At 62.2% G+C, this 18,092-nt stretch overlaps 7 protein-coding genes across 7 annotated transcripts; all 7 read right to left on the bottom strand.

Annotated features, from left to right (window-relative positions):
• Positions 1 to 100: 100 nt before the first annotated feature.
• On the bottom strand, positions 101 to 2,057 carry RHTO_03285 (uncharacterized protein; the record flags this gene model as incomplete). Its single annotated transcript, XM_016416956.1, has 6 exons — positions 101 to 607; positions 664 to 1,119; positions 1,188 to 1,336; positions 1,393 to 1,740; positions 1,797 to 1,953; positions 2,019 to 2,057. The coding sequence occupies 6 exons, from the start codon at positions 2,055 to 2,057 to the stop codon at positions 101 to 103; spliced, it is 1,656 nt and encodes a 551-aa protein (XP_016276675.1).
• Positions 2,058 to 2,544: 487 nt separating this feature from the next.
• RHTO_03284 (uncharacterized protein) lies at positions 2,545 to 5,596 on the bottom strand (the record flags this gene model as incomplete). Its single annotated transcript, XM_016416955.1, has 10 exons — positions 2,545 to 3,069; positions 3,129 to 3,647; positions 3,702 to 3,940; positions 3,996 to 4,343; positions 4,407 to 4,508; positions 4,564 to 4,933; positions 4,993 to 5,052; positions 5,109 to 5,168; positions 5,232 to 5,333; positions 5,393 to 5,596. The coding sequence occupies 10 exons, from the start codon at positions 5,594 to 5,596 to the stop codon at positions 2,545 to 2,547; spliced, it is 2,529 nt and encodes an 842-aa protein (XP_016276674.1).
• Positions 5,597 to 6,155: 559 nt separating this feature from the next.
• Positions 6,156 to 8,944, bottom strand: RHTO_03283 (uncharacterized protein; the record flags this gene model as incomplete). Its single annotated transcript, XM_016416954.1, has 9 exons — positions 6,156 to 6,686; positions 6,753 to 7,271; positions 7,331 to 7,383; positions 7,436 to 7,520; positions 7,575 to 7,924; positions 7,985 to 8,086; positions 8,145 to 8,568; positions 8,631 to 8,690; positions 8,735 to 8,944. The coding sequence occupies 9 exons, from the start codon at positions 8,942 to 8,944 to the stop codon at positions 6,156 to 6,158; spliced, it is 2,334 nt and encodes a 777-aa protein (XP_016276673.1).
• Positions 8,945 to 9,451: 507 nt separating this feature from the next.
• RHTO_03282 (uncharacterized protein) lies at positions 9,452 to 10,668 on the bottom strand (the record flags this gene model as incomplete). The annotated part of the gene is made up of 2 exons (XM_016416953.1): positions 9,452 to 10,588; positions 10,645 to 10,668. The coding sequence occupies 2 exons, from the start codon at positions 10,666 to 10,668 to the stop codon at positions 9,452 to 9,454; spliced, it is 1,161 nt and encodes a 386-aa protein (XP_016276672.1).
• A 621-nt stretch (positions 10,669 to 11,289) lies between these two features.
• RHTO_03281 (uncharacterized protein) lies at positions 11,290 to 12,237 on the bottom strand (the record flags this gene model as incomplete). The annotated part of the gene is made up of 2 exons (XM_016416952.1): positions 11,290 to 11,970; positions 12,028 to 12,237. 2 exons carry the CDS (start codon positions 12,235 to 12,237, stop codon positions 11,290 to 11,292), a joined length of 891 nt encoding a protein of 296 aa, XP_016276671.1.
• A 937-nt stretch (positions 12,238 to 13,174) lies between these two features.
• RHTO_03280 (zinc finger, C2H2-type domain containing protein) lies at positions 13,175 to 16,026 on the bottom strand (the record flags this gene model as incomplete). The annotated part of the gene is made up of 5 exons (XM_016416951.1): positions 13,175 to 14,855; positions 14,914 to 14,955; positions 15,013 to 15,096; positions 15,264 to 15,335; positions 15,422 to 16,026. 5 exons carry the CDS (start codon positions 16,024 to 16,026, stop codon positions 13,175 to 13,177), a joined length of 2,484 nt encoding a protein of 827 aa, XP_016276670.1.
• A 749-nt stretch (positions 16,027 to 16,775) lies between these two features.
• On the bottom strand, positions 16,776 to 17,828 carry RHTO_03279 (uncharacterized protein; the record flags this gene model as incomplete). The annotated part of the gene is made up of 4 exons (XM_016416950.1): positions 16,776 to 17,071; positions 17,131 to 17,455; positions 17,512 to 17,694; positions 17,754 to 17,828. 4 exons carry the CDS (start codon positions 17,826 to 17,828, stop codon positions 16,776 to 16,778), a joined length of 879 nt encoding a protein of 292 aa, XP_016276669.1.
• Between the last annotated feature and the right edge of the window lie 264 nt (positions 17,829 to 18,092).

The following is an 18,092-nucleotide window of genomic DNA, read 5'->3' as shown; positions in this document are numbered from 1 at the left end:
AGCTACAGTGCGTGACGGAAGATGCAACTAGGATACAAGCGACAAGGAGGGACAGAGGAAAGCGAGAAGAAGCGAGTCGGGCGCCGCCGTCCTCCTTACCCTACATCTTTATCCCCAACATCAACCGCCGCTCCACCTCCCCAAAGACAGCCTCGCGGGCCTGCGGTGAGAGACTGCAGCTGAGGAAAGCGAGCGCTTCGACGCTCCCGAAGCCTGCGTCGACCAGAGCCGAGGCGAGGTGGATGCGCGAAGGCTGCGTTGCGGCGAGGAACGAGGCGACGAGGTCGACGGGCGAAGTGACGTTGGTGTCTTGCGAGTATGTGGCGCTACGAGATGCATTTTGGCCAGGGTTGGGGAGCGCAAAGACGGGGAGAGGCGGAGGCAAAGCTTTGAAGGGACGAGAGGGGCCCGCTGGGTAGCCGGATGGGCTGAGTGAGGGACTCGGCGTGGGCGGCGTGAGCTGCGAAAAGTTGAAAGGACGGCCGGAGAACGGCTCGAAGAGCGAAGTCGGCGTCGCAAGCGGCGAGCGCGCCATCGCGTTTGAGGATCCACTCGGAGTCGGTGTCGAGGCGGCAGACTTGACTCTCTTCTTTGGCGCCGGCGACGGCTGTGAGACGCAGACACTGTCAGCAGGTCATTGGCGGAAGCGAAGGGAAGACGCACCTCGTCCTTGTCTTCCTCCTCGTCCGAAGTCTCCGTCTCGGAGGCCTCGCTCGACGACTCGTCCGCTTCCCGCCTCCGCCTACCTCCCTTTGAGCGCTTCGGCACGAGCGGACCCATTCCGAGCGCATCGCGCGCGAGCTTCATACGGATCGGCGGTCGCCAAGTCGGGTCCTCGACGATGCGAGGGTCAGGATTGTGATTGTGCTCGTCGTCGTCGACGACCCAGCGCAATGAATGTTCGTCGAGCTCGAGGTGAATGCAGAACTCGCAGCAACCGCCAGGCTTAGTGCGGTAGTGCCGGTGGTGTCGGTTGCAGGCAATGTCGGCCGACGATTCGTCAGAAGCCCAGATGCGTGCGGAAATACCGTAGACGGGGACGAGCGCTTTGATGACCTGGGCGAGAGCAGCTTGAGGCGAATCGGATGAGTCGCGAGGCTGCGGAAGGCCGGGCGTTGCCTGTGATGTGAGAGTTGTCACCGTGAGCATCTTGTGCATCAAGCTCAAATCTAATGAGGTTTACGCACTGTCTGAACGATGCGTTCGCCAGGCTTCGACTTGTGGTCCTCTTGCTCGGTGTCAGACTCGCTGTCTTCGCGCTGTGAGTCTTCGCGGCGAAACGTCGCGGGCTGAGCCTTCCTCGGAAAGCTGGCGGGAAAGACAAGGCCGATTTGAGCTGGCGTAAGACGAGCGTCAGCTTACTTCCCGAGACGCAGAGGCGAAGTGACGCACGTTTGAGCCGCACCGTCCTCCGCTCGTCCATGAGCTCCTTCAGAGCCGTACCCTCGCGATCCATCTCGACCAGCATCTTGTACCCAGCCTCTCCTTCCCATGGAGTCGTTGTCGCGTGCATGACATGCTGCAGGTCGTGCTTAAACGTCGCAGAGTGGCCGTTTTTGGTGGAGCAGCGGACGAACATGGCGAGCGAGAGGAGCGGGAAGGTAATCGGGTACGGCGGGACGTCGACGAGCTTGCAGAAGCGTTTGTAGGCGTTCAGGTTGCTGGCAGGCGTGTTGTTGCGCGTCGAGAACTGGGCGAGGTGTTGCTTCGCCAGTTTCTCCGATTCGGCTTGCAGTCGAGCTGTGCGTCGATGACTTCAGTATCAGGGCTGCTACGCTGAAATTGACGGTACGCACCGTTGTTCAGCTCTCGCTGCTGCTGGAAGATACTCTCCCTCCGCTCGACGAGGTCCCTCATTGCCGCTGACTCCGTCTCCGCGGTCCACTCGATCTTCGCCCGGCGTCCGAACACCCTGAAAACACCGTTCGGGGACCGCCCCTCGGACTCATTTCCCTGCGCGAACGGAACAGGTCGTCGGCTTCACGTTGAGGTAGGCGCGTGAAGGAGAGTAAACGCACCGAAGACTCGCCGGACAAGCGCGACGAGTCACTCGACATCTTCTTGAGCGTCCAGTGCTTCTCGCAGGGTCTGGGAGTTGCGGTAAGAGCGGAAGCGGGTTGAAGCGATGAGGGTGGACCAGGTCGGTGGCGGAGAGCGCATGAGTCGTGCGAGCGTGCGCGACGCTGTATTCGCTTCTGAGCAAGCGGTTTCAGCGAGGTCGACCAGCCCAGGCCAGCGTCGGAAGCGGTTGTGAGAGAACGGAAGAGGGAGAAGTGCGTCGGCGGGGAAGAGAGGGTCGTGCACGCCACGGCCGCGGAGTCGAGCGGTGTGTGCAAGTTGTGTAGAGTCACGGCAGACAGTAGAAGCGTTGGCGTCGTCCAGCAAGAGGAGAAGAAGGAACGAGAGAAGGCTGAGAAGGTCCAGGTCGACTTACCGTCGTCGCGAGCGAGAAATCGACGTTGCGAGGAAAGTACAAACGACAGAACATCGACAAGAACGATGACAAGCCCAGACGGTGGAGGCGATACAGGAGTTGGGCGAGGTTCAGGCGCGACCGGCCTCCTTGAGCGACTTGGCGAGGAGACGGAGCTGGATGACCGAAGGTGGCGCTGGCGCATGTTGAGACTGCGTATACGCCGCCTCAGCTCTTGTGCGCATGAGAGCGAGAGTGTGGTCGATCATGACGGGGTCGAGGAGGGTAAGCGAGGCGAGGGCGTCAATCGTGGTCAAGCCGGCGGCGATAAAGTGTGGCGTGAGCGGTTCAAGCGAGGGATGGAGGCCGTGGAGAAAAGCTGAGATGTCGGAGGTAGGCAGCGAATTGAGAGAAGGGACGTAGTAAGCGGCGGGTTGCGGAGCTGCTGTTGGGCGAGGGTACTGAGGTGCCTGCATGAACGTCGGTGGCTGGTGCGCGTGTACGCTGTGATACATGGACGGTCCAGCCTGCGGTTGGCGACTCGCATCTTCGGAAGGCGGAGAGATGGTGCTTGTGGCATGCGGAGGCGGTGCCTGCGTTGCTCCTTCCGGAAGCCGACGCTTCTTCAACGGCGGCGAGACGTCGCGAGCGCGCTCCTGAAGAGAAGGATGGTGAGCAAGCGTCCGACCAAAGAATGAAGCAGGCAGAGACGCACCTTGCCCTTCGACTTGGAAGTCCCGGCCCTCCGCTCGTCCTTGTCCTTCGTCTTTTCGCGCTCGCGCTTCTTCTCTTTGCCCTTCTCCTTCGCACCCTTGCCCTTCATCGACGCCATCTCGCCCTTGTCCTGCTCCTTGGCGCTCACTGGCGCGTCGAGAGGAGGCATGCCGAGCGCCTCGCGAGCGTCCGGATTCCTGACCGTTGGACGGAACGACGGGTCTCGCAAGATCTCCTCACACGGTCCATGCGAATGCTTGAAATGCGACTTGTCCGCGTCAATGCGCCAGCGCTTCGTCTTCGGGTTGAGCTTGAGGACCGCTTGCCTGCTGCAAACGCCGCCGGGGTGTTCCGAGTAGTGCGAGTGGTGGCGGTTGCACTTGATCTGCGTGACTGTGGAGGAGACGGCACACTTGGTGACGGAGATGCCGTAGACCGGGACGAGAGCCTTGACGTAGGCCTTGAACGCCTCGGTCGTCGAGGCGAAGGAGTCGTTAGCCGAGGGCAGACCCGGGACGTGCTGCGGGCAGGAGAGTGAGCAAATCTACCACGAAAGCTCGGAAGCCGAACTCACAACGTCGCGACTCGACCCCTTTCGTGCCGCAGGCTCGCTCTCGTCTCCCGACTCGTCGCCGGAGGTCGCGCTGGCAGGCTCCAATGCCGAGGAGCGATACTCGCCATCGTCGTCCTCGCGGGACTCGTCATCGTCAGAGCTGAGCACGATGGCCGAAGACTTGGCCACCCTCGTGCGCTTCGTCGTGCGCTTCTTCTTGCGGAAGACGGAAGGTGCTGCCTTAGGAGGTTGATAGGATCCTGCGAAACGGCTTCTGTTAGGACTGTACGCATCGCTCAAGACAAGACGACTCGCCGGCTGAAGGCTGGCGCTCCTTGATGAATTGATTGATCGCGACCGATCCTGGATCGAGGTCAAGAAGCTGCTTATAAGTCGGCTGATTCGCCCAAACCTTCTGCAGGCCTTCGAGCTCCATGATCTTCTCAAGAGAGCGCTTGTAGGTGTTGAAGTACCCGTCGATTGTCGAGCACTTGTCGTAGAACCAGAGGGCAAGGATCGCGGGTGTGAGCGGAAATGGCGGAATGCCGTTCGCTTCAGCGAATCGGCAGTAGTTGCGAAAAGCGCTGCGAGGGACGCTGTTCGAGTCCGACAGTCCCTCGAGGTGGCCGTCGACGAAGGATGCGGACCATGCCTGCCGGGTGTCTGCAAGCGCACATCGGAGTTAGCAATAAGCAAGCATGACGGACGAGGTGACTCCCAACGCACTCGCTTGAAGGCGCCTCTGCAAGGCGAAGATGCTGGCGCGATCCGCGACGAGACGCTTCATCACGGACGACCCCGTAGGCGCGGACCAGGGCTGGCCGGTTCCTGTAGGCGCTGTCAGCTGCGGCCCGTCTACACAATAGGCACAGATCGAACGCACCTGCCGCAAGCACAGGCTCATCTTTACTCTTCTGCTCCTCGCCCTTCTCGGATCCGCCTTCATCCGCCTCGTCTTCCGAGCTGCTCCAAGACGCCCGCTCCTCCTCGTCGCCTTCCATGTCATGATTGTGGACCCACACGCATCGTCCCGGCGCAAGCGACCACTCCTTCTCATCCCGTCGCCTTTCAGCCCGAACGCGAAATCCGCAACCCTGCGTCTGTAGCGAACATCGGAGCACCACATAACGCGCCTCGTTCTGGTTGACCCATGCGGTGACGCCGTAGGTTTTGTAGAGGCGCTTCTTGCATTCCGAGATGAACTTGCTGTTCGAGGGGAACGTCGCGTCGTCGTCGAAGAGAATGTTGCGCCGCTGGCAGATTCGAGAAGCCGTCAGTCTCGTCAGTTGGTACGTCTGAGGTTCGAGCTCACTGGTGACGGAACTGCGTTCCGAGCGATCTCGCTGTCGGCGGAAGAGAGGCTGTCGTCGGACTGCGTGTCGGAGAGTCAGCCGCCGCTTGGGAAGCTGAGAAAGAATCGACGTGTACCTCGGCTCCTGGGTCCTCCGTGTAATGTTCTTCAGCTTGTACGCTGTTCTGCGGAAGGTTCTGCAGAAAAAGGCGCGCTCAGCATCTCGCTCGAGGGGATGAGCCGGACGAAACTCGACCAACCGGGTCCGCGACTGCTGCGACAGCTTGAGCAGCCTGATCCTCGGCCTGTGCTGGGCTCGGATGGCCAGACGCTGAGCCAGGCGGAGGTGTCGGAAGGTAGGGCTGCGCGAAGGTCGTTAGGTTAGCAGCGCATCGGGACCTTCGACGTTGAAGACACTCACCGCCGCCGCAGTGCTCGTGGCCACCGTTGCATCCACTTCCTCCTTCTTCAAGCCTTTCAGCGCCTGCATCCAACCTGGTTCGCTCTTGACCTCATCGCTCGAGCCTTCCTTCTTGTCGACTGGGGTGGCGAGGCTGGACGAAGTCGACGCGAGCGGTGCTGGAGGGAGTGGAGACTCCACTGGCTCGGTCTTTGGCGCCTGCATCGATGGCGAACGAGGAGTCGAGGACGAGGAGGGGAGTTCGGCGGGAAGCGTGAGGCGCGTCGCAGGGAGTGAGCGGCCGCTGGAGCGAACTTGACACCGTCCTGTACGCCACGACCCAATCAGCTGAGCGCTCTGTGCGAGTGGTCGTGTGGGAGAAGTGGACGAACCTGTCAAAGTGATGAGGGGACTCGCGACGGAACGAGCGGGTTTGGCGGTACGTCTAGCGGCGAGAGCGTCACTGGAAGACTTGTAGCCTAGCCGAGTCAAGAAGCACACCTTCAAGCGTCGAAGAGAGCGAGAAAGGGGGAGGAGCAAGCGGAGAAGGAGCAACGAGCGTTTCGCTAGTCTCTCCTTGTCCCTTGCAGAGACTGTGTGTGCTTCCAGAACGTAGTTGAAGGTGCACTTCCACGATGACGGGGCGTAGAGAGAAGCGAAGCTGGGGAAGAGGACGGACTTCGCATCTCTCGCTCTCCTCGCGCTCTCGCCTTGTTATGACGAGATAAATAGCAAGCAACAAAGCACGGCAAGAGTAGTACATGAAGCTGTGACGGAGGCCAAGCTAGGCTCCACCGCCCTCCTTGAGCAGCCTGGCGAGAAGTCGAAGCTGTATGACCGAAGGCGGAGGCGGCGCATCACGCGCTTGTAGGGCTGCTGCTACCGCCCTACTCCGTATGAAGTCGAGGGTATTGTCGATGAGGGCGGGGTGGACGAGCGTGAGCGAGGCGAGCGAGTCGATCGTCGTCAAGCCCGCTTCGACAAAGTGCGGTGCGAGCGGTTCGAGAGAAGGGTGGAGGCCGGCGAGGAAGGCGGAGATGTCGGCATTTGTGAGCTGGGCGGCGGAAGGTAGCAGGGACGCCGTCCCGGACGCATTGAGCGCAACAGCGGGTCGCGACGACGGAGGCGCGCTGAACGCGTTGAGGGCTCGAGCGGACGGAAAGGCTGGCGACGGGTCGCGACCAGCTGTAGAGGTCGTCTGCTTCGATGCGGTCGGCCGGCCGGCAGAGGACGACTGCGGCGCAGGGGTCGTATTGGCGCTAGGAGCGGCGAGTCGTGGCTTCTTCGACGGCGACACAGCAGGTCCGGCTCCCTTCTGCGAGTGAGCTCAATGAGTCTGATGCACTCGCCAAGTTGTAAGGAGGCGGAAGGCAAAGCGCACCTTTCCCTTCGGGTAGATAACGATCTCAATCTCGTCGTCCCACACACGCCGCTTCTTCCCCTTCTCCTTCTCCGGTGCCTCCATGGCTTCCTCCGCCTCGTCGTGAGACATACGCTGCTCCCGACTCGCCTTTCCCAACTTCAGAGCGCTCTCTTCGAGAGGAGGCATCCCAAGCGCTCTGCGGGCATCTGGATTCCTGACCATAGGCCGCCACGTCGGGTCCTGGAGGATCTCGTCGCATGGGCCATGCGAATGATCGAAGCACGACTCGTCGAAGTCGACGCGCCACTGCTTCGTCTTCGAGTCTCGCTTGACAACCGCGTGCCAGCCGCACTTCCCGTCTGGTTGAACTGAGTAGCGCGTACGATGGCGGTTGCACTTGATGTGCGCGGTGTCTGGCGAGATGTGGCGTATGTTGACGGAGATGCCGTAGACGGGAACGAGCGCCTTGACGTAGGCTTCGTAGACATGCATGGGTGAGGTGTATGTGTCCTTCGCAGAGGGGAGTCCGGGAACGACCTGGGTGGGAGTCGCTCAGCTGAAGCGGCTAATGATCAGGCGAAGAAGCAGCAACTCACGATGTTCCGTTCCGAAGGTCGCCAAGTTCGCGCACGACCTCCGCTCGCGGAACCTGGCCACAGGCTGTCAGTCTCGTTAAACGTACGAGGCGGCGCTCGACGCACCTTCCGTCTCGTGGCTTCGCCCGCTAGGCTTGCTAGGGGCGGGATCGATACCCGGCGTCTGTATCTTCCCGCCCACCTTGGCGGTCTTAAGAGGCTGCGTCAGCGGCGGAGCTGAGCAGCCGGGGACTGCGTAGCGCACCGAAAGGTGACGACGCTCGTCGAGGAATTCTTTGACGGCTGTGAAGTCCGGGTCGTACTCGAGCAAGCGCGCATACAAGGGCTGCGTCTGCCACTCATCGGCGAGCGCAGGAAGGCGCGCGATGGCGAGGAGGCCGCGGGTGTAAGTCTTGAACCATCCATCAGCCTTGGAGCACTTGTCGAAGAGCCAAAGGGCGACGAGGGCGGGCGTGAGCGGAAAAGGCGGCATCTGATTCTCCTCGGCGAAGCGGCTGAGGTGTTTGAAGGCGTTTCGAGGCGCGCCGTTCGCGTCGGAGAATTGCGCGAGATGTCGTTTGACGATAGCAGCCGATGACGCTTGCCTCGCGGCGCCTGCAGGTGGAGATGTACGTCAGTCGCCGGTCGTCTTGGATCTATACGAGAAAGCCCGACTTTGAGCGCAGTTCCGTTGGAACTGGAAGATCTCGCCGCGCTCCTTGACGAGCTTCTTCATCGTCGCGGAAGAGGTGGATGCGGACCACGGCTTGCACGTGCCTGCTAGACGCGAATATCAGCGCAACACCCATGCGGTCATTAATTGAGGGAGGCGTACCTGTCGGTTTCTGTCGCCGCACGCTCGTGCCCGCGCTCGACGTTGGCTGCTCGTTTTGCACAACAGCTCTGGAGCGCAGCCTTGCCCGCTGTTCCGCTTCCGCCACGAGTTCCACCTCGTCCTCGTCGTCCGAGCTGCTCCAGGAAGCCCGCTCCTCCTCGTCGCCTTCCATATCGTGGTTGTGCTCCCAATCGCATCTGTCCGCACACAGCCGCCAGACCTCGTTGACAGCCCTGCGCTCGATGCGAAGGCTGTAGGTGCAGCCGTTCGTGCACCGAGAGCACCTGATCGAGCCAGAATAGTCGCTGCCGCCGTGAATCCAGGCCGTCACGCCGTAGGAACGATAGATGCGCTTCTTCGCCTCCGAGAAGAACTTGGCCTTTGAGGCGAACGTCGCGTCGGCGTCGAAAAGGACGACGCGACGCTGCAACGGCGACCGGAGGTTAGTCTCTTGGAGCGATCCTGGTTCGAGCGCAGATTACGCACGGAGGGGTCGGTCGAGCTGATGCCGGCGTCGCTGTCCTCACAAGACGTTTCCTCGTCGGACTGTGCAGCTCTTCAGCGAATGAATGACGAAAGCGGGACGAGACTGGACGCATAGTTGCTTCCTCGTCTCCTGAATCCGCTTCTTCGGCTTCCTCCTCGTCCATGACTCTCGCTCCTGCCCGCCCCTCCTTCTCGACCTGAGAAGCCTCGTCCCGGACAGTCGACGGTGTTGTATATACGGGCGAGTAGAAAAGGGTGGCGGAAGGCTTGGGAAAAGTGAAGAAGTCGACAGCGTCGCTTAGAAACGCCTGCATCGGCCGGAGCGAGAGGTCGGGAGAGGAGCGGGAGCGAGGTGTTTGATGGGAAAAGTGGGTTGGCTGTGACAGGGTGATCTCGCAAGACCTGTGTGGACGTTAGGCTGTCAGGTTGGCTTGCCCTGTCTTCACCGAGGAGAGAGAACGAGACGAACTGGTCTGAACTGATGAGGAGGAGGTGGGGACAAACAACCGCGACGAGGGCTGACGAGGAGCTATCGGTGGTGACAGCGGTCGTAATGAGCACTCAGAAGGAGCAGCGTAAGCAGCGGGAGAAGCACGGAGCGAGGAGGCGAGGGGAGAGAGGCAAGGAAGCGTCTTCGATGAGGAGAACAGAAGTCATCAACCGTTAGCGGCACAAGGGAGCTCTCTGAGCACTCTACACAGACGCCGCGCTCGCAGGAACACTACACGGTCGTCTGAATGAGCGCCGATGAGCTAGAGAAGAAAGTGAATGCAACAACACTGCTCAACTGTACCTACATCGCGCTCGATAACATGCCCGCCCTACTGCTGAGCCCTGGTCGGACTGTCCTTGATCGCCTTGACAAACAGGCGAGCCTGGAGGACCGTCGCGCGGCAAGCCGGATCTCGCCGCAAGTCCTCCTCGATCCGCTTGCGCAAAGCCTGGAAGATAACGTCGAGCGCCGTGTCGCTGAGCATGACGAGGTCGACGAGAGAAGCGACAGACGTGGCACCGAGCGAGGGAAGGTAAGGCGCGAGAGGGACGATGCTGGGATGCAGGCCGGCGAGGAACGGCTCGAGTTCGGGGCAAGGTCGAGGTGCGGGGGGCGTGTAGGGTGTGACAGACCTTGCAAGGGGCGCTGGAGTAGGTCGTGAGCTGTGCGAGCTCGTCTGTTGAGCCGCGAAGGGGACATCGGGAGTCGTCAAGGCGGGCGAAGGGAGCGCAGCGGAAGGTTGGACGGGTGATCGCTCCTCCTCCTTGACACGAGGACGCTTCGTCTGAGGTTCGTCGACGGAGTAATCCACAGATGAAGGGCGCTTCGGTTGGCTAGGGGCAGGCGGAGGCGGAGGCGCGGCCGAAGATGCAGATGCCGGGACGGTCAGAGGTGCGGCTCCAGTCGCGGAGAGGGCTGCTGAAGGAGAAGCGCGGATGTCGTCGAAGTGATGGATCAGGCCTGCGGGACGGGGGAGGCCGTTCGCGCGAGCCTCGTCGACGAGCTTTTGCTCGCGAGCCTTCGTCCACTGGTTGCCGCGCCGGGGCTTCGAGGAACCCTTTGAGGCGGCAATCGCTCCGTGCGCAGAGGCAGGGTCGCCGTCCGTCGCGGCTGCGGTGGTGTACGGCGTCAACCACGAGCGTAGCGCTTGACGCGCGTCCGCATTTATGACGGTTGGGCGCCAATTCGGGTCAGCGGCGTAATTGGGGTGCTTGCCGTGGCTGTGCCGCCAATCGGAGGCCCTGTGGTTGATGTACAAGCGACCTGATGCATCGAGGGCGACGACCACTTTGAAGGGACAGCCGTCGTTGACTCTGTTGCAGCGGATTGCGCCAGGATGCGAGCCTGTCGGGGTCGCATGCTTGTTGACGGAGATGCCGAGCGCCTTCGTGTATGCGACGACAAGAGAACAATACACATCGGTGAAAGATGCGAACGTTTCGCTCGGCGGAGGCACCCCGTCGACCTGCGCGAGTCAGTCCGTTTAGCTCCGAAGCGAGCTGCGAAATGACCGATACGCACCGGTGCCTCGATAATCGCCGTCATCGGTTCCGTTAATGCTCCTGGAGGCGGTGGCGCTGCCTGGGGTCCCCCGCCCGCCTGCGGCTGCTTGAGATTAAGCGAGCTCCGTTCTGCGAGCTGCGTTCCCGATTAAGTCGCCTTCTGTTTCCCGGGATCATGTGTGTGCGTCCAGGAGCACTTGTCGAACTGCAGCACCCAGCCCGTCGCCTGCGGAACAGCCCGAACGGCGTAGGAACACCTGACTTCCGTCTGACGACGCGTACAGCATGCAACGATGGAGGGCTTGTCGCGGTTCCGCACGATCGTCGAGACGCCGAACTTCTCGCACGATGCTTTTGCGCACCTCGCGAAGAAGTCGGCCTCGTCGATGAACGTCGTGCCGGGAGGGAAGAGGACGACGGTGCGGTCGGCGCTCTGCGCGGCGGTCGTTGCCGAAGGCGAGGGAGTCGGGACATCTGCCCGGGTCGTCGAAGGCGCGGGAGCGATCGCTACAGGTGCGGGAATGAGATTGGCAGGAGCGGAGATGTGGTTGGCGTCGGATGGGGCGGACGAGGAGACGCTGGATGAAGCCGACGTTTCCGAAGCCGTCATCGAGGCTATGACCTGAGTGAAAGCCTGCTGGAAGACGTCTCGGAATGGTCGGATCTACGGCGGCGCCGAGGTCGAGCTTGTCGCATCCTTCGTCGGCTTGGACGAAGCGGCAGAGGGCGGACGAGAAGGCGGCAGCATCGTCACCGGATCCGCTACTGGAACCATCGGCTTTGACTGCGCAATCGTAGCCGGAGAGGGATGCGGGTGTGTCGTAGCGGGAGGTGGCGCAACCGAAACTGGCGGCTGAGAGAACGAATTCGATGCATGTACCGTTTGCGCGACTGGCTCTATTGCCCGGGGCGAGGATGCCGCAAGAGTAGAATTTGTTGCGGCTGAAGGCGCCAGAGACGAGGTCGAAGCAACCGCCGGCACGAGTGGCTGCGGCCCAATGAACGACGACGATGCCGGAGCGGTCGAAGCTGGACGAGACGCCGGAAGAGGCGTCGTCGAGATGGACGGCGGGAGAGGTGTCGTCGAAGCGGGATGCGAGTGGTCCCAGGTACACGCCTTGTTCTGCACGAACCAGCTGCCGTCCTGCTGCTTGAGAGCGCAGACGCGGAACGGGCAGCCATTCAGCTTGTGGCAGAAGCAGCGCACGGTCACCTTGTCGTCCTTGCGCTTCGACGGATTGGCGGGGTAGCCGTACTGCGACCGGAGCCGCGTCGAGCATTCGGCGAAGAACTCGTCGGCGGTCGAGAAGGAAGTGCGGTGCGGGAAGAGGACGGTCGTGCCCTTCTGCGAAGGAAGCATGAAGTCAGCAAGTAAAAACCGGAGAGCGAGTGAGGGACGCACCGATGGCTTCGCGTCGCTCGACGACGTCGCACCTGCCTGCGTTCCTGCACTGCTCACCTGACCATTCTGCGTCCCCGACCCGCTCGCCACAGCGTTCTGCGACCCACTCGTACCGACTCCTCCGCCCAGGGCCGCGATCGCTTGTCGAGCAAGATTCGCCTCGCCCGCCATGATGCGCTGAATTTCAGGCTCCTCCTTGACTCCAGACATCGCCCGTCCACCGTCCGCCGACTGTTGCTGGGTCGTAGTCGGGATCCGGGAGCAAGGAGGATGGGCGGAGGACAGGGTGAGAGGAAGCCGGCGCGGCGCTTGGGAGAGGCTCCTAGAGGTCAAGAGCGACCAGCAGAGGGATCAGGCAGCGTTCAAGCGAGGTGCAGCGGTGTGGTCCTCGCCCAACCTCGTTCGCGAACGGGTCGCGCTGCTTCAGTTCGCTATCATCGCTTAAGCTGGCTCAGAGACGCGCTGGAACTGCTTCAACGATACATACAAGCTCACCGTCTGGCACGCTGGGCGCCCCATCGATAGCTCTCTCGTGCCCAACCTCCTCGCCGACTTCATCTCTTCAAGGAAGCTGCGACGCCAGCACAGCTTGTACGTCCATAGTCGCCGCCTGAGGCATCTCATTACCCGCTCACCTTGGTTTGCACCTGCACGCAGCCCGATCTGGAACCTGTTGACGATCCTTTGGCTTTTGAGGTCCTCCTCGCTTCCCTCGCTCTCTCGCAGGAGGGCGTGCTTCATTCTAGACTGGCGCCTTTGCATCGTCGTCTAATCTTGCTGATTGACGCTGAATTCTGCAAAGTCGGCGGAGGGCTGTGGGTCCCGCAGTGAACGCCTTCCTTCCTCCTCCTGGCTATCTTCCCGCATTCTCTCGTCGCCTTTTCCTTCCGGCCGGCACATCATGTCGTGAACAAGAGGATATGTTGCAAGAAGGGGGGGATCAAGCGAGGGGATGCATGTGCAGGGTATGGGACCGAAACGGGCGAGGCGAACGGTACAGCAAGTCGAGGGTATAAAGATCGTGATCAAGCGAGGAGGAACGGACGTGCGCAAGTGTTGATCAGTTTCAGGTGTGTGCGCAGGACCCGTCACTCCTTTTCCTCCTTCCCTTCCCACCTAGTCCCGACCAGCGGTACTCCCCTCCTCCTCATGCCTCCGACGAGATGGGCTCCTCCTTCACGACATCCCTACCCTCCTCATCTTCCGCGCCGTCCCTCCACCCATTCACCTCCCTCAAGCTCCCCTCCATCCTCCCAACGCCCTCAATCCCGAGTCCGACTCCCGCACCCTCGGCGTCCATCATCCTCGGCAAACGACGCGCAGAGTAACCTTTCCTTCCCAGCGCGGGCGAAGCGGGAGTCGCGAAGTGGTGCTGATGGTACTGCGACTCTTCGTGGAGCGGCGGAACGTGGCGGGAGAAGCGGTCGCTCGCGAGCGGTGCAGGCGCCGTGAGAGCGGAGAACGCGCCCGACGACGATGGACCGGCCTGAACGGGTGGAGCGTGGTGCGACGTCGGCGGCGAGGCGAAGAAAGACGACGAGCCAGTCGGGCCAGTCGAGCTGCCCCTCCCGCCAAGCAAAGGCGAGATGACGTACCCGCCCGACCTGCCGAGCATGGGCGAGTACCTCATCGAGGTCGTGTACGACTTGGCGGGCGACTGGGGCGAGAACGTCGGCGGGACGTGGTGGAGGAGCGGACTCGTCTGCGGGTTGTGGGCGGCCAGAGTCGCGTTCATCCCGCCGCTGCTGTGCGGCTTCAGCCCGTCCATTGCGGGCGAGCGAAGGTGTGATGCGGGCGCCGAGGCGAAGCCGCTCGTCGAGCGGTCGTAGGTGGAGAAGGAGAACGAAGGACCGGGAGCGGGTGGCGCAAAGTGCGGCTGCTGCTGAAAGGCCGGCATCGTCGAAGTGGAAGCGAACGGCGTCGCCGGCGTCGGGAGGTGCTGCTCCTGCTCGTCCTGCTCGTGCTCGTCCTCCTCCTCATCGCGGTAGGCGTATGCCGACGACGACCCATTCCCGTGCGGCTGGACATGAGCCATCTCGACCTCGTCATACGCCTCGCTCTCCGGATCCTCAACCTCGTAAGAGATCGAGGGCCTCGCAGAAAAGAGCGCCGGATTGGCAGTCGGCGGCGCAGACATAGGCGAAGGGGAGCGGTCGACCCTCTCGGGCGCAGCGAGCCTGCCTCCCCTCGTGCCGGCACGAGCGGGCGCATAAGTCGGGAACGCCGAGTGCGGAGCGTGCTGCTCGTGATCGTGCTGCTGGTACGGCGTCTGGATGGGCGCGAGGTGGACGTCCTCGCCGAGAGCGTTGCCGTACTCGTCGACTTCGTAGGCGTGGCCAAAGTGGTCGACGCTGTAGAGCCTCTCGTGGACCTGTGGGACGTTCGGCATCGAGTTGGACCTGCCGAACGGAGGAGCAACGAGCGTCTGAATCGGCGGGAGGTGGTTGTCCTCGTACGCCGTCGCCGCACGACGATGACCCCATCCGCCGGCGCCGCCCACGTTCGTGCGAAGTGGGTACTGCGGCGTCGTCTCCTCAGGCGAAGCGAAGTGAGCAGGCGTTGCGAAGGGCGAGTCGAGATCTGCGCGGTCAAGGCTGGCAGGCGAGTCGGGTTCGGCCTCGCTCTCGTGCGCAATGGGCCTCGGGTACGGCGCCTCAGGCCCTTGCTGGTAGGTGTACTGGCGCACGAGCGGGCCGACGCGGACTTGCGAGGTGGTGCTGGTGTTGACGGCGCGCTTGCGGTTGCGGGAGACGACAGGGCCGGCATTGTTGGCGCTTCCGTCGTGCACCTTGGCAATGTGCTTCGTGAGCGTCGTCTTGCGGCAGAAGCTTATTCACGAGAGCGATCAGCCGGAGTTGTATCGAGGAAAGGCGAGAGGCGACTCACTCGCGACCGCAAACATCGCAAACGTAGGGACGTGCGCCGGTGCTATCAGCGATGCAATATCAGTACGCTTTCGAAGCTGTGAAGCAAGAGCGAACGTACTGGACGCGGCGATGCCTTGCGAGCGAGCTCGAGTCGGAGAACGAGCGCTGGCAGGTATCGCAGCAGTGAGGGCGCTCGCCGGTGCTGCCGGCGTCCGTGTAGTGGTCAGTATCGTCTTGCTTGGCAACGATCGTTGTGTGAGCAGGAAATCCCGCCCGACAAGTTGAGAAGGTCAAAGACGTCCGCAGTCGATCCGTTGGGCGCGAGAGCGGAGCGAGGCGAAGGAGGCCAAAGCGACGACGGGAACTCACTGGACGCGCTCGTGGACTGTCAGAGCGGAGCGCTGGATGAAGGACTTGTGGCAGGTCTGGCATTCGTAGGGGCTGCGAGGTGAGGGCGGCGGGAAAAGGGAGACAAAGCGAGGAGAGGTCAGCCCTGAAAGCGAGTGAAAGGCTTGATGCGCACGCACCGGTCGTCTGTATGGATGCGCTCGTGGCGTATGAGGTCGCTCTTCCTCGAGAACGCCTTGTCGCAGCCCTCGGTGTGGCAGACGTAAGGGCGCGCCTTGTCGGGGTCGCCCTTCCTCCCGCCGGCGAACGTCAGCGTCCGCTTCGCAGCCTTTTTGGGTGGTGCTGGGCCGCTGATGAGGGGGAGGGCGCGGGGAGGAGTGGCACAGGAAGCGACGAGAGCGCCGCCCTGGGGAGGCGGAGCGAAGCGAAGGCGAGGAAGGGCGGGGAGGACGGCGGACGACTCGGCTCCTGCACGACCGCTGCGAGACCCAGACGACGTCGCACGACTTCCCTTGCGCTTGTGGCGGGTGGAAGTGACCTCGTCAAAGTCGGCGTGCGGGTCAAAGTCGTCGTCGTCGGGCGCCATGCCGTCGCTTTCGGCATACAACTCCTCGTCTTCCTCGACCAGCTCCTGCTCGTCGTGATCGGCAGGCTCTGTGTGAGGAATGGATGGGGCTGGGCGATTATTCGAAGTCGAGGCTTGTTGTTCGGAGTCGCCGTCGGAGGACTCGCCCTCGTAGGCGTAGCGGCGGTCTCGGTTGCTCTGGCGCGTCGCGGGCGGCATGGTGGCGAGGGGGTGGGTGCAGTGGCGAGTTTCAGCGGCTTGACAGGTCGAATCGAAACCGGGACGAGCGAGGAGAGCAAGGGGAAGACGGGGAGATGATGAGGTCGGGAGGGGACGAAAGAACGGCGACGGCGGCCTGTGCGGCTTCGCTGTCTGCGTGAGTGGCCCGATTGTGAGCTTAAGAACACTCATAAGCTTGCTCGAAGCGCACCTGAGCAAGAGGGAGCGTACTTGGGTGCGGGAAGAGCGCGAGGGGCTCTCGAAAGGGCTGATGGGCGACGACAACCGTGCGAGCGGGTGCGACCTGGCAAGCAAGGTCGGCTGTCGAGCTCTGTAGATGTCGAGAGGGTCGAAGCGGGCGCACGGGGAGCTACAGCTGAGAGAGAGGCGGTCAAGGCGACGAGAGGGAAGAGGAGGGGAGCGCTCAGTCCGCGACTTGATTCTGGGGAGGGTCCCGTGCGCAACTCGGACAGAAGCGAGTCTAATGTGCACAGACCGCGCGAGAGTCTCCGTCTCCGCGTTGCGAACGGAGCGGATGAGCAAGGTGAAGGGGGACGAGCGAGAGGTCGTCGCGAGTTCTTCTCGTTCTGAAAGACAGTGACGGCGTTTATTCAGCCTCGTTGGAAGTGCTGAAGCAGGCACAGCGAGACTCGCAGACGAAAGAGCGCGGAAACGAAGCGTTGCAGCCACTCCGAGCCTGAACAAGCGAACCTCCCCTCCTCAATTCCCGTCCTCCCTTATCCCGTCCTTCAGCGCAGGCAACCCTCGGCATCGTGTATCTTGGCAAAGAGCAATTCGCCGTCGGGATCCTTGTTGATGTAGAAGTCGCGAAGGTAGGCCGCGAGCCCAAACTCCTCGCCTTCGAGCTTCGCGAGGTCGTCCTTTGCGGTGAAAGGAGGCACGAGGAGGTCAATGAGCGGAAGGCGGATCGCGTCGAGCATGAAGTAGCACGGCGGGAAGCGCGGGTCGCTGCGCTCCCAGAAGAAGTTGCGGTTGTCGTCTGGCGCCTTCCTGTCGGGCTTGTCGAGGCGCTGGGTCGTCAAGTCTGTCGGAAGCAGACGTAGTAAGTGTCTGCGGCTCGAAAGCGGGGAAAAGCGGACACACCGACCCTCCAGCCGTTCATGCACGGCACATCCTTCTGGACGAGCCTGCCGCCCTTCTCCTGCGAGACCTTCGCAGACAGTGCAGCGCGCTTCGAAGGACCCGTGTCGGGACGAGCAGCGAGCTGGAGACCCGCCGCGCTGTTCTTGCCGTCGAGCGCTGGGCGAAACCAGGCGGACGAGGCGATTTGGAAGAGGTGCAAGTCGACTCCCGTGTCGATCAGGCGTTCGGTAGCGGGGTCGGCGAAGATGTAACTTAGTGGAGGATGAAGATGCTGGCGCCCGCGAGCTCGAAGCTGCAGATCTGCGTCTTCGGGTCGAACGATTTCCTGCGAAAGTTGGTTCGGAGGATGAGAACGCTTTTCGATATGTTGGCCAGCCGTACGCACATCCTGTACTCCTGGTAGCGACCGACATTCGACGGCGGCAACTCGTCCTTGTCTGGCTTGACTCCGAGGAAGCGCTTGACCCTCTCCTCGTCGGGGCGGAACACCTCGCGTGGGTCCGTGAGTGGGCCTTCGACGAAGTCGGCGGCGAGGTCCTGCTTAGCGATCTCACAGTGCTTGACCTGCGAACAATGGATCAGCGCGCGTTCCCCACGCTCGCTCAACCCCAGACGAGACGAACCCTGATATACCCTGCGTCGGGCTTCATGCGCGTCGTGACGTCGTACAAGTGCGGCGCGTCCTTGTCCTGCACCATTTTGACCTCAGGGCTCCTGGCTGAAGCGCTGGACGACCTTCTTGATCGCGAGCTGGCGCCAGTGGCGAGAGAGAGCCATTGGCACGAGCAGACGGTGCAAGTCCCACGAGCGCTCGGCGAGAAAGTCGAGAACGCGGTCGTGGAGCACGGTGAAAGCGGGATCGAAGAACGCGTGCATCGTGCGAGCGAGTCAAGCGGGAGCGAGTGAGGTGAAGGAGCAAGAGAGGCCAGGAGACGAAGGCTGTAGAGTGTAGCGGAGCTTGA

The sequence above is a fragment of the Rhodotorula toruloides genome, assembly GCF_000320785.1.
Source record: "Rhodotorula toruloides NP11 unplaced genomic scaffold Scaffold2, whole genome shotgun sequence".
Taxonomy (NCBI): domain Eukaryota; kingdom Fungi; phylum Basidiomycota; class Microbotryomycetes; order Sporidiobolales; family Sporidiobolaceae; genus Rhodotorula; species Rhodotorula toruloides.
This window is presented reverse-complemented; position numbering and strand designations above follow the sequence as displayed.